The 15080-nt window shown below is 34.9% G+C and overlaps 1 protein-coding gene across 1 annotated transcript in view; it reads left to right on the forward strand.

Moving 5' to 3' along the window:
* Window positions 1-15080, forward strand: part of LOC116855364 (disintegrin and metalloproteinase domain-containing protein 5-like) — a 161727-nt gene that overhangs the window by 72800 nt on the left and 73847 nt on the right. Inside the window, exons 13-14 of the mRNA XM_032838070.1 lie at window positions 8796-8985; window positions 13829-13924. Coding sequence (XP_032693961.1) covers window positions 8796-8985; window positions 13829-13924 — 286 coding nt within the window. The remainder of the gene's footprint in view (window positions 1-8795; window positions 8986-13828; window positions 13925-15080) is intronic.

The raw sequence follows: 15080 nt of genomic DNA on the forward strand, positions 1-15080 counted from the left end.
AAAATCCCTTTCTGCGGTTTTCCCGTCACCCAACTGTGTAATTTCTGGCCAGGGGTTCCAGGCTTTAAATAATTTGTGTTTAGTTTCTACACAACTTTACCATCTGCCAAGAATTTAAAAAGTCACATTCTGTGTTCAGCAGTTGATGCTGGGATCCATATTTAGTTTTATAAGCTTTTCCTTGTTTTAGTTTTGTTTTGAGTTTTTGGCTCATAAATTTTATTTGTTTGTTGATAAATTTAAGAGTGGATCTTTAATAAATTTCAGTTTAGTTCTGTAATGTCAAGAACTTAAAAATTAAGGGACTTGCGTGGCTCAGTTAGTTAAGCATCTGACTCTCAATTTTGGCTTGGGTCATGATCTCAGGATTGTGAGATTGACCCTGGTTCTATTCCACATTGGGTGTGGAGCTGCATAAGATTCTCTTTCTCTGGGGGAGGAGTCATTGTGTGTTTGTGGGGAGGAGTTAAGATGGCAGAGAAGTAGGGGGAACCTCAGGTAGTCTAATACCTCAAACATAGCTAGATAGTTACCAAATCATTCTGAACACCCAAGAAATCAATTGGAGTTCTGAGAGAAAAAAAATCTGCAAGCCTGTAAGTAGAAAAGTGACCACCTTTTGGAAGGTAGGAGGTGTATAAGTTCTTGGAGTAGATATAGCTGTGGATCCACCAGTGGAGAAGGATCCTACTTATGGCTGCTTTTGCAAAGTATTGGAAACTGCAGAGCGTAAAATCTGAACCTTTGGAAGTTTATTACTAACTAGAATGTACTTGGCTTAAATGTGCTCAGGTTGTGAAGATGGGTGGAATCCCAGGAGTAACAGTATGGTCTGAGGATCCTCTGGGTGACAGGAAGAGTGGGTGGTGCCAAGATGACGTGCTATTTCCAGGCATGGGAGCCAGGAAGCCAGAGGACAGCAGTTGGTCTTCGTGCTGGCTTTCTGCTATAATCTGAACTGCCTTACGGTCACATGACCACTTTCCTGGATTGGCCAGCAAGCATGGTGAGACCTTCCACAAGTGGAACAGTGCAGGTCCACACCACAGGAGTCCCTGAAATTTGGAGGTTTTTTTTTTTTCCTTTTTTTATATTGTGTTAGTCACCATACAGTACATCAGTAGTTTTTGATGTAGTGTTCCATAATTCATTGTTATGTATAAAACCCAGGGCTCCATGCAATATGTGCCCTCCTTAATACCCATCACCTGGCTAACCCATCACTTCACCCCCCTCCTCTCTAAAACCCTCAGTTTGTTTCTCAGAGTGCATAGTCTCTCATGGTTCATCTCCCCCTCCAATTCCCCCCACCGCCTTCATTTTTCCCTTCCTTCTCCTAATGTCCTCCATGCTATTCCTTATACCCCACAAATAAGTAAAACCATATGATAATTGACTTTCTCTGCTTGAGTTATTTCACTTAGTATAATTTCCAGCCCCATTCATGCTGATTCAAAAGTTGAATATTCATCCTTTCTGATGGCTGAGTAATATTCCATTGTATATATGGAGCATATCTTCTTTATCCTTCCATCTATTGAAGGGCATCTCAGCTCTTTCCAGTTTGGCCATTGTGAACATTGTTGCTATGAACATTGGGGAGCATGTGGCCCTTCTTTTCACTACATCTGTATCTTTGGGGTAAATGGTGCAATTGCTAGGTCATAGGGTATCTCTATTTTTTAATTTTTTGAGGAACCTCCATACTGTTTTCCAAAGTAGCTGTACCAAATTACATTTCCACCAACAGTGTAAGAGGATTCCCTTTTCTCCACAACCTCTGCAACCTTTGTTATCTCTCGCCTTGCCAATTTTTTCCATTCTAACTGATGTAAAATGGTGTCTCACTGTGGTTTTGATTTGAATTTCTGTGATAGCTAATGATGATGAACATATTTTTCATGTATCTGTTAGCCATTTGTATGTCATCTTTGGAAAAATGTCTGTTCATGTCCTCTGCCCAATTTTTGACTTGATTACTTGTTTTGTTGATGTGTTCTACTGTATTTCTGGTTTCTAGTTCACTGATCTCTAATCTTATTATTTTCCTTCTTGTACATGGGCTAGGCTTAATTTGTTGTTGATTTTCCAGTTCTTTAAGGTGTAAAGATAGTTTGTGTACTCAGGATTTTTGCATTTTTTTGAGTGAGGCTAGGATGGCTATGTATTTCCCACTTAGGGCTGCCTTTACTGTATCGCATAGGTTTTGGACCAAAGTGTTTTCATTCTCATTGGTTTCCATGAATTGTTTAAATTCTTCTTTAATTTCCTGGTTGAATCAAACATTCTTGAGCAGAATGATCTTTAGCTTCCAAGTGTTTGAATTTCTTCCAAACTTTTTCTTGTGATTGAGTTCCAGTTTCAGAGAACTGTGGTCTGAGAATATTCAGGGAATAATCTCTATCTTTTTGTATCAGTTGCGACTTTATTTGTGACCCAGTATGTGGTCTATTCTGGAGAAAGTTCCATGTGCACTGGAGAAGAATGAGTATTCTGTTGTTTTAGGGTCAAATGTTCTGGATATATCTATGAGGACCATCTGATCTAGTGTGTCATTCAGAACTCTTGTTTCTTTGTTGATTTTCTGCTTGGATGATCTGTCTATTGCTGAGAATGGTGTGTTAAGATTCCCTACAATTAATGTATTCTTGTCAATATTTTTTTATTATTTTGTTTAATAGTTGCCTTATGTAGTTGGCTGCTCTCATGTTGTGGGCATAGATATTTACAGTTGTTAGATCTTGTCGGATAGACCCTTTAAGACAACTGACAGAATGGGAGAAGATATTTGCAAACAACATATCAGATAAAGGGCTAGTATCCAAAATCTATAAAGAACTTATCAAACTCAACACCCAAAGAACAAATAATCCAATCAAGAAATGGGCAGAGGACATGAACAGACATTTCTGCAAAGAAGACATCCAGATGGCCAACAGACACATGAAAAAATGCTCCACATCACTCGGCATCAGGGAAATACAAATCAAAACCACAATGAGATACCACCTCAAACCAGTCAGAATGGCTAAAATTAACAAGTCAGGAAATGACAGATGCTGGCGAGGATGCGGAGAAAGGGGAACCCTCCTATACCATTGGTGGGAATGCAAACTGGTGCAACCACTCTGGAAAACAGCATGGAGGTTCCTCAAAAAGTTGAAAATAGAGCTACCCTACGACCCAGCAATTGCACCACTGGGTATTTACCCTAAAGATACAAACGTAGTGATCCAAAAGGGCACGTGCTCCTGAATGTTTATGGCAGCAATGTCCACAATAGCCAAACTATGGAAAGAACCTAGATGTCCATCAACAGATGAATGGATAAAGAAGATGTGCTGTGCGTATACACACACACACACACACGTACATACATACAATAGAATACTATGCAGCCATCAAAAGAAATGAAATCTTGCCATTTGCGATGACATGGATGGAACTAGAGGGTATTATGCTTAGTGAAATAAGTCAGAGAAGGACAATTATCATATGATCTCCCTGATATGAGGAAGTTTAGAGGCAACCTGGGGGATTTGGGGGGTAGGAAAAGAATAAATGAAACAAGGTAAGATTGGGAAGGAGACAAACTGTAAGAGACTCTTAATCTCACAAAACAAACTGAGGGTTGCCGGGGTTGGGGGGTCTAGGGAGAGGGTCGTTGGGTTATGGACATTGGGGAAGGCATGTGCTATGGTGAGTGCTATGAAGTGTGTAAACCTGGCGATTCACAGACCTGTACTCCTGGGGCAAATAATACATTATATGTTGATAAAAAATAAAAAATAAAAAAAGAATGATATGTTGTCCTTCTGTATCTCTAACTTCAGTCTTTAGCTTAAAATCTAATTTGTCTGATATGAGAATTGCTACCCCAGCTTTCTTTTGAGGTCCGTTTCCATGAAGGATGGTTCTCCATTCCTTCATTTTCAGTCTGGATGTATATTTAGGTTCAGAATGAGTCTCTTGGATTCAGCATATGGATGGGTCCTGTCTTTTTATCTAATCTGCAACCCCGTGCCATTTTATGGGAGCATTTAGGCCATTCACATTGAGAGTGATTATTGAAAGATATGATTTATTGTCATCATGTTGCCTGGGAAGTCCTTGTTTCTATAGATTACCCCTGTAAAGTTCTGTTCTATATCACTCTTGGGGCCTTTCTCCTTTTATAGAACCCCCCCTTAATATTTCTTGCAGGGCCAGCTTAGTGGTCACATATTTCAGTTTTTGCCTGTCCTGGAAGTTCTGTATCTCTCCATCCATTCTGAATGACAGCCTTGCCAGACAAAGTATTCTTGGCTGTATGTTCTTTTCATTTAATACACTGAGTATGTTTTGCTAGCTCTTTTTTGGCTTGCCGGGTCTCTGTGGATAGGTCTGACATTATTCTGGTATTCCTCCCTCTGTACGTAAGGAGTCTCCTCCCCCTGAATGCCATTAAGATGGTTTCCTTGGTTCTAAGATTTGCAAGTTTTACTATTACATGCCAGGGCATTGGTCTGTTCCCCATGCTCTTGGACAGGGGTCCTCTCTGCCTCTAGGACACAAATGTTTGTTTCATTCCCCTGATTAGAGAAATTCTCAGCTACAATTTGGTCAAATATATCTTCTAGTCGTCTCTCTCTCCACCCCCTCAGGGATCCCAATAATTCTGACATTGGAATGTTTCATGGTGTCATTTATTTCTCTAATTCTGTTTTTATGGGTTCTAAGCTGTTTGTTCCAGGCCTCCTTCTCATCCTTCTTTTCTATCAGTTTTTCTTCTAGATCACCTATTCGTTTTTCTGTCTCACTTACCCTAGCTGTCAGAGTACTAGATTAGAGTGGATCTCACTGATAGCATTTTCAAGTTCTGCCCCTTAGAGAATATATGTTGCCGTTAATGGTTTTCTCCATCCTAGCAATTGTCTGCATAACTGTTACTCTGAAATCTATTTCCAACATCTTGGTTATGTCCATATCCATTAGTTCTGTGGCAGAGGTCACAGTCTCTGAGTCTTTCCTATTTTTGGGGTTCCTCCTCTTCGTTGTTCTGTTGAGGGGTGGTTGAAGGAATGCACAGAATCCAAATTGTTGACCACACCCCAAGCAAAATGCAAGATGAGTTTTATAGGGATCTTAAGGTTGTTGACCTCTTGTTCTTCCAGCCTGTCTTTTAGGGGAGGGGCCTGCCACATTATTATTCAAGCAACCCTGTTTGGGCAGAATTGCCCTGTCCCTGTGGTGAGGGATGGGCTCAGTGAAAACTGGTTTTGGAGGCTTTTGTTCTCTGGCAGATTTCCCTGTCTCTTCCAAGAGTCAGAGCAGAAGTGGCCATATCCAGACCTTTGCCTCAGAACAGAGAGATCACAGTCTGTTCTTCAGTGAACTTTCCAGGCTACACTGTCTCTGTTACTGTCTGTGCTGCTAAAAACTACAGCATCCTGGGTTGTGTGCCCCACAGCAGCACACCCAGCTGTTGCTTCCAGGTCAAGGCACATCTCTGTCCTTTGTGCTTTTAAAACTGCCAGCCGCCCCCAGTTCACACGCATGCCCCCGCAGCTCCAGGTTTCAATATGGGGGGCTGTTCTTAAATGCTTTCCCCATCACTACTGGTTCAGGAGTCTGTACCTGGTCCCCAGCATGGGAGGGTTTTGTGCTCCCACAGCACAGGAACCTGGAGGCTCCCTCCCCCTTCCATTTATCTTCCGATATCTGCCCGCAGAATCATAGCTCCCTGCTTCATACCTTGAGATCAACTGCTGGAGATAATATTCTGTTTGTAGAGATCCAGATATATCTTCTTGCATCTCAGGTTGATTTGGGAGATTTGGGTGTTCAGAGTAGTCTGGTAGATATCCAGCTCAGTTCAGGGGACTGATTGAAGTAGGGTTTCCTACTCCTCTGCCATCTTTGCAACCTTCTGAAATTTGGAGTTTTGAAACTTGGTCACATGCCTGAGATAAAATGGCTTGGACATGGGAAACATGAGCATAAGGGTCAGATGGAAACAGAGGACACAAGTAGGGTGACTTATTGCTCTTCTATGGGGGTTCACTGAAGAGTAGGGGTGCAAACTTTCAGCTCAGAGGCTAGAGAACAGGGCACAGCAATTTTTATCCTGACCATCAGTGCTGAGAGCCTTCAGGGAAAAAAAACCCAACAACACAGCACCATCTAATGAAGGCTATGACCACATACACCTAGCCCTGCAGCCCCCTTGTGCCCTGGGGACACATTCCCACAGAAACAAGTCACCCTGAGAATCAGCATAGCAGGACTCTCCCCCAGAAGACCAGCACACCACCAATTAGCATGCACCAAAGTTATTAAACACAGAGTGCAGCAAGCTTTAGCTCTAGGGGAAATAGGATGTAGCTTTCTTTTTCCTTTTATTCCTTTATTGTTATTTTCATTTATTGCATTTTCCAATTCCTTTAAAAATCTTCTATTATTTATTAATATTTATATTTACATATGCATACAATTTTTTGTTTAATTTAATTTAATTTAATTTAATTTTTTTATTTTGGGACATAGTTTAACAAGCAAACCAAAACACATACTCAGTATTTTTTTCTTTTTTTGTTTTTGTTTTTCTTGCCCCCCCCCTTTTTGTTTTACTTTGTTGTTTTTATTTTTTGTTCTTTTTCCTCTCTTTTTTTTTCTTTTCTGGACAAAATGATGAGATGGTGGAATTCACCCCAAAAGAAAGAGCATGAGGTAGAACTCATGGTCAGAGATTTAATCAATACAGATATAAGATATCTGAACTATAATTTAAAACAACAGTTATATGGATACTAGCTGGGCTTGTAAACAACAGAGAAGAAACTAAAGAATCCCTTACTATAGAGATAAAAGAAGTAAAATCTAGACAGACCAAAATTAAAAATGCTAACCAAGATGTAGTCCCAAGTGGGGCCATAAACACAAGGATGGATGAAGCAGAAGAGTGAGTCAGTGACATAGAAGATAAAATTATAGAAAATAATGAAGCTGAAAAGAGGGGGTAGAGAAAACTATCAGATCATGGAGTTAGACTGGAATATTAGTTAGTGGAATATTACTCAGCCATCAAAAGAATGAAATTGCAAGTACATGAGTGGAACTAGAGGGTATTAAGCTAAGCGAAATACATCAGTCAGAGAAAGACAAATACATGACTTCACTCATATATGGAATTTAAGAAGCAAAACAGATGAGCATAGGGGAAGGAAGGAAAAAAAATTAAAATAAGATAAAAAAGAAGCAAACCATAAGAGACTCTTATCTATAGAGAAAAAACTGAGGATTGCTTGAGGGGCAGTGAGTAGGAGGATGGGGTAACTGCATGATGGACATTAAGGAGGGAACTTGATGGAATGAGGACTGGGTGTTATATGCAACTGATGAATTACTAAATTCTATCCCTGAAACAACACACTACATGGTAAATAACTTGAATTTAAATTTTAAAAATCATATTAAAAACACAACCCTCTCTCTCCTTCTCCCTCTGCCCCTCCCCTGCTTTCTCTCCCTTAGAAAAAAAAAAGAATTTAAAAATTAAAAAATGGATTGTTAACAAATACATGAAAGCATAATTCATAGTTCATGAAAGTATAATTCTTTTTTGTATATTGACTTTGTGTGGTACAAACTTGCTAAACTCATTAGAATTTTCCAATTCTATTTGTTGATTCCTTAAGAATTTCTCTAAACAAAATTTGTCATCCATGAAGAACACTTTTATTTTTCCTTTTAGTCTATTTGTATGTAATTGAATTTGGAATAATTTCAATAACTTTATTGATGTGAGAGTGGATATCTTTGTCTTGTTCCCAGTCTTAAGGGGAAAATGTTCAGTTTTTCATGAAAAGTATGATGTGAACTATAGTTTTTTTCTTTAATAAGCGTCTTTTCTTCCAAAGTAGTATCTTTTATTCCCTTGTATATTATGTTGGTTTTTTCCTATCATTTCACCATTCCAGTGTTTCATATATTTTTTTGCCTGATGTTCTTGCTTTTTGCCCCTACCAGGCATTTGGTCTACTTTTTACTATATACATTTTGCCTAGGAGAGTGCTCAGTAATTATCTTGTAAACAGTGACCAGATCAGCTAGTATATTTTCTCATTATTTCATTTTAGCCTTTGATTACTGATTCTATTTCTTTGCTGGTTGTGGGTCTGTTTAGGTTGTCTGTTTCTTTCTGTTTCGGTTTTGGTAGTTTATATATTTCTAGGAATGAATCCATTTCTTCCATACTGCCTAATTTCTTGGCATATAATTGCTCATAATATTCTCTTATAATTCTTTGTATTTCTTTAGTGTCAAACAACAGGTTTTTATTTCAAATGTTCAATTATGTTGAACAAAAGCCCTAAATTGTATTATTAAAATTAATATAAGCATGTTTATATTGTCATTAAAAGAATTTTATTATATAAAAATACAAAATATGTTAAATATTGAGGCTTAAAAAACTTAATATTCAATGGTCTGGCATTGGGAAAATAAATAAAATAAACACAGTTCTTATGTTTAAAGATTTAATGAAGTTCATAAGATAGATAAATAATAGGTCTTGTTTAAAACAGGATAGAATGTTATAAAAAGATTTTAGATTTTTTTATTACAAGAATTTTCTTGGTAAAATTTAAAAAGTATGGTTAATCATTAGTATGTTTTGCAATGCAATGAATATTTTTTTTAAATGTGCCTATTTTTTTCCATAATTCTTTTAAATCTCTTTTCAAAACCCATACATTAGCAGAAATGCAGAGATATACAGCAATAATTTTTGTCGTATTTTTAAAATATTTTAGGCAGTCTGGGGGTGTAAAGGAGTTTAGCACCTGTAGTTTGGATGACTTTAAATACTTAGCTTCACAATCTGGCTTTGAATGTCTTCAGAAAATCCTTCCTGAAATGCCAGTTTATAAAGAAGCACAAAGGAAAGTATGCGGCAATGGAAAATTGGAACATGGTGAAGAGTGTGATTGTGGCATTATAGAGGTTAGTAGAAATTTTTTTGGTTTTTATGTATGTGTTTATATGTATGTGTTTATAGATAAGAAGTATGTGTATATATCTGTATAATAGCTAAAAAAGGTGAGACTTTGTCTTTCAGAACAATAAATTTGAAAAAGACCTTTGGGGAAGATGGAAGCCTTTAAGTTTCCTAATTTTGCTATTTTTTGAAGTGGACAGCAAAAGCCTTTTAGATAATGTTTAACTTCAGAGATTGCCTTCTGACATTCTTTAGTGTACTATTTGGAGTGTCAACTCCAAACTCATAATTATTTACCACAAAGGTGGTCTAAGGAGCTAAAGAAATATGCCTTTAACAACAAGCAGGAACAAAAACAGGAAAATCTAAAGGCAACAGACTATTACCAGTGAAACAGCAAAATGCATTGCTTGCTGTATAAAGTGAAATGTTTTCTGTTGACAGGTGATGCCAATTAAAAGTGTTTTTTAACAAATCTATCACCTGTAGAAAATACAAAAATGTAGAACTAAGATCAAACCAAAAGAAAGATGAAAGATGATAGAGGAGCTATTGACAATAAAGTAAAGTAGTCACATGGAAACTCTCAAGAGATAGCAGTTGTAAAATATGAAACATTATTAAAAAATTAATATGTATTATTAAAATAAGTGATATACAAAGATATGTAATATACTATATATTATTATATTATAAATGTTATACATGTAAACATTTATATATAGATATATTATATATCTATATGTAAATAATAATTTATATATAATATATATAATATATATAATATATAATATAGAATAATATATAATAATTTATATATACACAATATATTACATACTATATATTATTCATATATAATATATAAATATAATAAATATATATTTATATATTATAAATATATTTTATAATATAAAAATATATGTTATATCTATATATAATGGAAAATATTTAAAAGAAGAAGCCAGAGGAGAGTTTACTCTTGAAAACTGCAGCTTCAATTAATAAGGATTGTGAGTTTATATCTTTCTAGCATAAGAGTGCTCCTCTAACTCCACAGCTGTGGCAGAATTAAATAGCTGTGGAAAACTGCAGCTCTACTGATTCAATGTGAAAGAGAACAGATTTCAGAGATGAGAACCACTGGAAATTTAAGGGGAAAACCCTGAAAGAGAGAGAATTGTGAAAGTGGTAAAACCTAAAATCTGATGATAAATTTTAAACACATTTGGCTGACTGCTAAAATATGCATGGCCTAGACATACCCTATAGGGCAAAAAATGTAGGGTGAGACCCTTGAAAGACACAGGTGTACCAGGTGAGCCCTGTGAGTTTGAGACTGGGACTGCAACTGGAAATTAAAGAGGAATCTTAAGAAACAAAGAAATTACACATAGTTTGTACTCTGAAATCTAAGTGCTATTTCTACCTAAATCCTTGGCTGAATGTCACATTATGGCAGGGAATCAGGCTAAAAATTCAGAGATTTGAAGACATATAAGTTGAGCAGAAATAGCTATGGCACACTATAGGGGAGATAAAGCTTACAGTTTATATCCCGGTTACTTAATTCCCTATAGGGGGGGAAAAAAAAAGCATCCAGAAAGATAGCTGAATACAGGCATTATATCATTGTATCTATAATGTTTAACTTACTAACCAAAAATTTACTAGACAGAGAATTATTACAGAAAATGTGAACCATATTTAGGAAAATAAGCAGTTAAGGAAAACTGATTCTGAAAAATCCAAGATATTGTATTTAGCAGATAAAGATTTCACAGTAGTTATTTTGAATATATTAGGAGCATTAAAGGAAATCATGCCGAAATAATTTAAGGAAAAATTATCCTAGTGAGATATATATATATATATATATATATATATATATAGAGAGAGAGAGAGAGAGAGAATCTCAACAGATATATGTTAAGCATAAAAAATATAAATTTAAAGTCTACAAGTGAAAAGTAATAAATGAAACAAAACAGAAGCAGAAGAATCAATGAACTTGAACAAAAGCAGAATAATCAATGAACTTGATCAGTGGAACAATAAGAACATATACTCTATGGAACAGAGAGAAAAAGAGTTGAAGAAAGATAACAAAACCTTAGATACCTGAGAAGAAATATTAAGTACCAAATGTAGGTGTAATTGGATTTCAAGATAAAGAAAAGAGAGAGTAGGTGGAAGAAAAAAAATCTGCATGAATAATGCTGATTATTTTCCAGATTTGAAGGAAAACATTTACTTACAGACCCAAGATGCTCAGCATTATAATCATAAGCAGATAGACACACACAAAAAACACACTTCTATATACAGTTCAATAAAACCTCCCAAAGTCCCAAGATAAAAAGAAAACTTAATTTCAGCCTAAAGACAGACACATTAGGTACATGATACAATGATACAAAATATAGCTGATTTCTTATAACCAATAATGGAGGTCAGTAGACTTTGAAATGACAAACTAAAAGTGCTGAAGGAAAGAAAGTCAAGAACCAGGACTCCTGGGTGGCTCAGTCATTGAGCATCTGCCTTCGGTTGGGGCTCAGGTTGTGGTCCAGCGGTCCTGGTATTGAGCCCCGTATCTGGCTCCACACTCAGCGGGGGGCCTGCTTTTCCCTCCCCCATTCCCCCTGCTTGTGTTCCCTCTCTGGCTGTCTCTCTCTCTGTCAAATAAATAAAATCCTAAAAAACAAAAACAAAAACAAAAACAAAAACCCTCTCTCTTTCAAAAGGCGAAAGATTTATGCCATCTGAAGAGAAACCAGAGTATAACCCTCTCTCTTTCAAAAAAAAAAAAAAAAAAAGAACCAAGCTATCTATATTCAAAGATATTATTCTTTAAAATGGAAATAAAGTTATTCTCAGTTAAGCAAAAGCAGAGAAAATATGTCATAGTAAGCTTGCACTACAGAAAACCTTAAGAACTTAAAATGTTTTAGACTGAAGGACCAGTGCAGTAGGTGATCAGTCTGAGCTATAAGAGGATGAACACAGGAATTGGTAAATATGTGAAGGGATATAAATAATTATTTGTATGCTTTTTCTTTTCTGCTCTTAATTTTACAAACAACATTGTATACATGCATAGATATGCAAATACACATACTTATTCACTATGCATTCATATATACATAATACATATATGAACATATAAATGCATATTTACATGTGTATATATTATGTACACACATATATGTATGGGTATGTATGTGTTTATGGATGCATATACATATGCATATAAATACAAATATACATACATATGCATGTGTGTATGTATGTGTATCTACATCTATACTATAACAACAACAGCATGAAATATGGAAGGGTACATTAAATAAGTTGTTGCAACGTTTCTATAACTTACCTGAAGAAAATCAGTATTAACTTTAAGTAGATTATAGTCTTATAGATACTTATTATAAATCCTAGAGCAAATATTGAAAAAGTATGCAGAGATACAACTACAAAAGGCAATAGAGGATTTATTGGCTAAACACTAAACGTATTTCACCAACAAAAAATAAGACAAGAAGGGAAGAATTGAGGAACAAAAACAAGATGAGATAGAAACAAACAACAAAATAACAAATTGAAATACATGTTAATTACATTAAATATAAAGAGGGCAGACACTCTAATCAAAAGGCCAAGGTTGTCAGACTAAATAAAAACTGAGAAATAATCACATGCTAAATCACATTCTAAAATCACGTTTTAACGCTAATACTCTGTATAATATAAAAATAATGGAATGGAAAAGGATATAACAGGCAAACAGTAAATACAAGGGAGCTATAGTGACTATACTAATATATAAAATAAAGATATAATACTTCATAATGAAAAAAGGATAAATACATAAGGAGGATATAATAATAAATATATAAATAAGTCTTCAAAATTTATGAGGCAATCACTGGCAGAACTAAAGGGAGAAACTGGCAAATCTACTATCATATTTGAGATTTATTTCACATCTCTCAGTAACTGATAGAACAACTAGACCAAAAATCATTAAGGATATGGAAGACCTGAACAATACCACCAATCACCTTAATATGATGATATTTATAGGCTACCATGTTTAACAGCCTAAATATAAAAATTCCTTTCAAGAGAACTTGGAATATTAATCAGGATAGAATATTTGAGGCATGAAATAAATCTCAATGTATTTATTTTGTGTTGAAAATTCAATCAGAAACCAAGAATAATAAAATAACTTGAAAAGTCCCCAAATATTTGGAAATTAAACTACTACTTCTAAATGGCCCTTAGCTCAAAGAAAAATTACAAAAACAATTTTAGGATATATTTTTCACAGTATGCAAATTTAAACATAACATCAAAATCTATGAGATTTGGTTAAAACAGTGTTATAAGGAAAATTTAAAGCTATAAATGCTTATATTAGAGAAGAAGACAGGTCTAATCAATTATTCAGAATGCTACTTAAGGTAACTAAAATATTAGTCTAAATTAAATCTAAAGTAAATAGAAGGAAATAATGATAAAGATATAGGTAGAAATCAATGAGATAGAGATCAGAGAATGAAAATCAATGAAAATGAAAGCCAGGGCTTTGGAAATAATCATATACTTGATAAGCTTCTTGCTGGGCTGGTGGAGAAATGAAAGAAAAAAGAAATTCCCAGTATTGGGAATGAAAGAGGGTACATTATTTACTATACATTCTATGTATGTTTAAAGAATATTAAAACAACTTTATGTAAATGAATTTGGCAATTTAGATGAAATTGGTAAGTTTCTTAAAAGACAAATTATCATAACGTATGTGAGAAAAGATACCATTTGAATTTGTCTCTTTGTTTACAGAATTGTACACATAAAGACTGCTGTGACGCTAGAATATGTCTAATGAAAAAGGGTAAACAATGTGGTTCTGGGGAATGCTGTACACTAGATTGCAAGGTAAGAGGCAATCTATTTTATAGTAGCTCAGCATTAAATTTCTTGAAATACTTGTTTCAAAGAGATGCAAAATATGTCAATGCCTTATCAGTATATCATTATATTATATCCAAGCACATTGGACACTTCTTACACTGCAGTGCATTCAGTAATCTGTCATTTCCAGGATTCTCATGTACTTAATGCCTAATGATTCTTCTCTCCTGACTTATACTCACTGAGATATTTCTGCAATCAACATACATTTGAAACAACCCTCTTAAGGTCTTCTTTTCTTTTTTTAAATTTAAATTTAGTTAGCCAACATATAGTACATTATTAGTTTCAGATGTAGAGTCCAGTCATTCATCAATTGCATATAACACCCAGGTCTTATTTTCTAACACCATACCTCACATGATGTCAGGAAATTAGATTAGTTTCTGTTGTTGTTAGCTAAATTCTCTTCATTATCTTCTGGTAAAGTCTGCTGTTCCTTTGCAATTCAGTTATTGTTACAATCAACCAATCTCTCTTTATTGAAAGTATTTAAAGAATTCCTGAGTAATTGCCCTGTACCCAGACAATTAATTGGAATCCTAATGAAAAAAGAAACTCCTGAACAAAGTAAATGGCAGATATTCATAAGACTGGAGTAAGAATATGTTTTTATCTTTCAAATTTTTCCCCAAACTTTATTGAGATATAATTGACATATAACATTGTGTAAGTTTAAGGTGTACAATGTAATAATTTCATATAATTGTGAAATGATTGCAATAAGGTTAGCACACTTTACATAGCAACATTTAATAAGAAAGTTTCAAGAATGCAATACATTATTAACTTTAGTCACCATGTTATACATTAGATCCCCAGACTGATATATTTTATAGCTGAAAATTCATACCCTTGACCAACATTTTTTCATTTCTCCCACAGTTTTATTTCTTTCTTTCTGGTTTGGATGCCTTTTAATTCTTTTTTCTTGCCTAATTGCTCTGGCTAGGACTTCTAATGTTAAGTAGGAGTGGTAAGAATGGACAACTTTGTCTTGTTTTTGATCTGATAGGTAAAGATCTCAGCTTTTTCCAATTGAAAATTGTTAGTTTAGGCTTGTCATATGTAGCTTTTATTATATTGATATATGTTTGTTCTATACCCAAACTGTTGAGAG

This window comes from Lontra canadensis, unplaced genomic scaffold (genome assembly GCF_010015895.1).
Source record: "Lontra canadensis isolate GAN:19392208 unplaced genomic scaffold, GSC_riverotter_1.0 scaffold101, whole genome shotgun sequence".
NCBI lineage: Eukaryota > Metazoa > Chordata > Mammalia > Carnivora > Mustelidae > Lontra > Lontra canadensis.